Below are 2,507 nucleotides of genomic sequence, written 5' to 3'. Positions count from 1 at the left end.
AGCAGCTGCCAAGAGCCCCCAGCTGTAAGGGCTGGATGGGAAGGCTGGCTGTGGCTGTGGTGACACCAGTGCCATCTGTCCCCCCATGCCAATGTGGGATGCACCAGCCACACACCCTCATCACATCACCTATCACCACCCTAAAGATCCCTGGGGTCTGACATCCCACATCCCTCTGGGTCTTGTCACAGCCTCCCATCACAGCTCACTGCCACTCCAGGAGGGGAAATCCTGAGCAATGCTTTCATTCCCATCTCAGTGCATCCACCTGTGTGCCCTGAACTTCCAAAGCAGTGCTTGCTCCTGTTTTCCAGTTTAGAACCCTTCAGATGTGCTGCCTGCTGCTTCTCTCACCCAAAAGAGGGGATTTGGGGTGTGTGGTACCTTGGAGGGGGCTGCTACAGGGGGATGTGTCCCTGCCTGGTGGCACAACCACCCCAGCAAGCTCAAACTCACACCTGGACGGGCTTGGAGCTTTGTTGTGTGCCTGTCTGATTTACTCATAGAGCACCTTTGCAAAATCCACACCCACCTTCTCCTGCTTTTGTCTCCTTCCTCCTCCAACTCCAGAGGTCCTTGGCTCTTGACTTGTGCCCATTTCCAGCTCTCATCCCCAGCAGCACAGTCCTCATCCTCAGGGTAACCAGGATAAGACAGCTGGGAAAATGCTAGGAAAACACAAAGTAAGGAATGGTGGCAGTGTTTTCTCTTGTACCTCTTTGACACGAGTGTCTCTCTGTTCCCCCACGGCAGAAGAAGCTGAGCCGGGAGTGCGTTTTCCGCGAGCAGTTTGAGGAGAACTGGTACAACACGTACGCGTCCACGCTGTACAAGCACCCCGACTCGGAGCGCCAGTACTACGTGGCCCTCAACAAGGACGGCTCCCCCCGCGAGGGGTACAGGACTAAGAGACACCAGAAATTCACCCACTTCTTACCCCGGCCTGTGGACCCTGCCAAAATCCCTGCCATGTACAGAGACCTCTTCCACTACAGGTGATGGTTCCTGCAGTGGCAGTGTACATACTTGGGCTCCCGAGCTTTTTCCCAGAGCACTCTATTAATAGTCATTCCATCATTCCTGTAAGAGTAGATGACCTAGGGAAGCACTTACATTGAATTCAGACACTGCTGTTCCTCCTTGTTTCCAGTGTATATTGAACCTGGGTTATTTATGGGGCGGGGGTAGGGGAAGGGAGGGAACCCTACATTTAATCTTCCATTTTCGTTCACTTCCGTTGCCCGGTTGCTACAAGAGAGGCTGAATATTCAATGTTATGGTTGCTTAAAGGAACGAGCAGGTGAGCAAACCTGATCACTGGGGAAAAGAAAGCCCCAAAACAACCTAAAAATGAAGAGAAGAAAAGAAAACAAAGACCACAGAACTGCTGCAGATGTTGCTGCTGAGCTGGGATAGTTCCCTGCTAAGGAAAAGCCTTTCAGTGGTGCCCTGCTTAAGCAGCCTGGGAGTTTGCTACATGGATGATGCTCCATGGACTGGTCCTGATTTCTGGGGTTCTTCCTGCTGTTGGGGTGGGAATGGGGCAAGGAAACATTATTCAGATGTAAGCATGGATACTGTGCATAAGGACAAAACTATTTATAAAATGTATATGATATTTATTTTATATATTTATTTATTTCAAAATAATTTTATTTTTAATGAGAGATGCTATGACCGGATTTTCATCAGGAAGAATAAGGTCCTACTGAAACAGGAAAAAAATGAGTTTTAAGAGCTTATCGGCAATAAAATTGTCTTTATATTATAGATTTCTCGCTAGCCCTTTTTTTTGGCACTCTTCAACAACTAACCTGGTATTTCCCCAGCAACATGAACAATAAATCCACCTCTGAAAGGGCTTTGTGCAGTAAAGATCAATTACCTAAGCCCCAAACTCCTGCAGGAAGATGACATCGAATCACAGCTGTGGGAAGCACCAGCTCGGTCTCCTTGGGGCGTGAGGCGTCTCTGTGGATTTACTGTCCTGCTCAAAACCAAGAGGACAAACATTTGGAGCATCTGCTGTGTTTTGGATGGACCCATCAGTCCTGCAATAAAACCAGCACATCTTGCATGAGATTTACCTGCAACACCATGAAAAATCCCTGGAGAAATAGAAAGCAACAACAGCAATTCTAAACTCCCTTACTTTTAGGCAATTACCGTGGATGAGGGTCGCCTCCTGCTGCAGGCAGTGCTGGGATGTTCATGGCTGTGTGGCATTTTCCTCTGCAGAAGCTGCCTGGTCCCACAGTCCTGTCACCTTTCCTCTGCCTCCAGCTGGGCTCAGCAAACCTGTTGATATTTGGCAGCCCTGAGCCAGCCCCCTATTCCCAGCTGGTGCCCAACAGTGCCAGGGAGCAGAGCTCTCCTCCAGTCAGGCCAGGCCAGGGACACTTATGGGGGAGGCTTGGCTGTGCCAGCAAGGCCCTCAAGTGACACTTGTGCCACATCTGCCCTTGCTGCCTGCTTGGGATGTCACAGACCTGCAGGGAAAGCTTCCA

The 2,507-nt window shown here is 49.9% G+C and overlaps 1 protein-coding gene across 1 annotated transcript in view; it reads left to right on the top strand.

Moving 5' to 3' along the window:
• The window catches only part of FGF16 (fibroblast growth factor 16), a 10,656-nt gene extending 9,305 nt beyond the window's left edge, over positions 1-1,351 (top strand). The window contains exon 3 of the mRNA XM_014310955.2: positions 754-1,351. Within this exon, the coding sequence (XP_014166430.1) occupies positions 754-999 (246 nt within the window). The 3' untranslated portion in view covers positions 1,000-1,351. The remainder of the gene's footprint in view (positions 1-753) is intronic.
• Positions 1,352-2,507: the final 1,156 nt, after the last annotated feature.

This window comes from Geospiza fortis, unplaced genomic scaffold, assembly GCF_000277835.1.
Source record: "Geospiza fortis unplaced genomic scaffold, GeoFor_1.0 scaffold744, whole genome shotgun sequence".
In the NCBI taxonomy this organism is placed as follows: domain Eukaryota; kingdom Metazoa; phylum Chordata; class Aves; order Passeriformes; family Thraupidae; genus Geospiza; species Geospiza fortis.
This window is presented reverse-complemented; position numbering and strand designations above follow the sequence as displayed.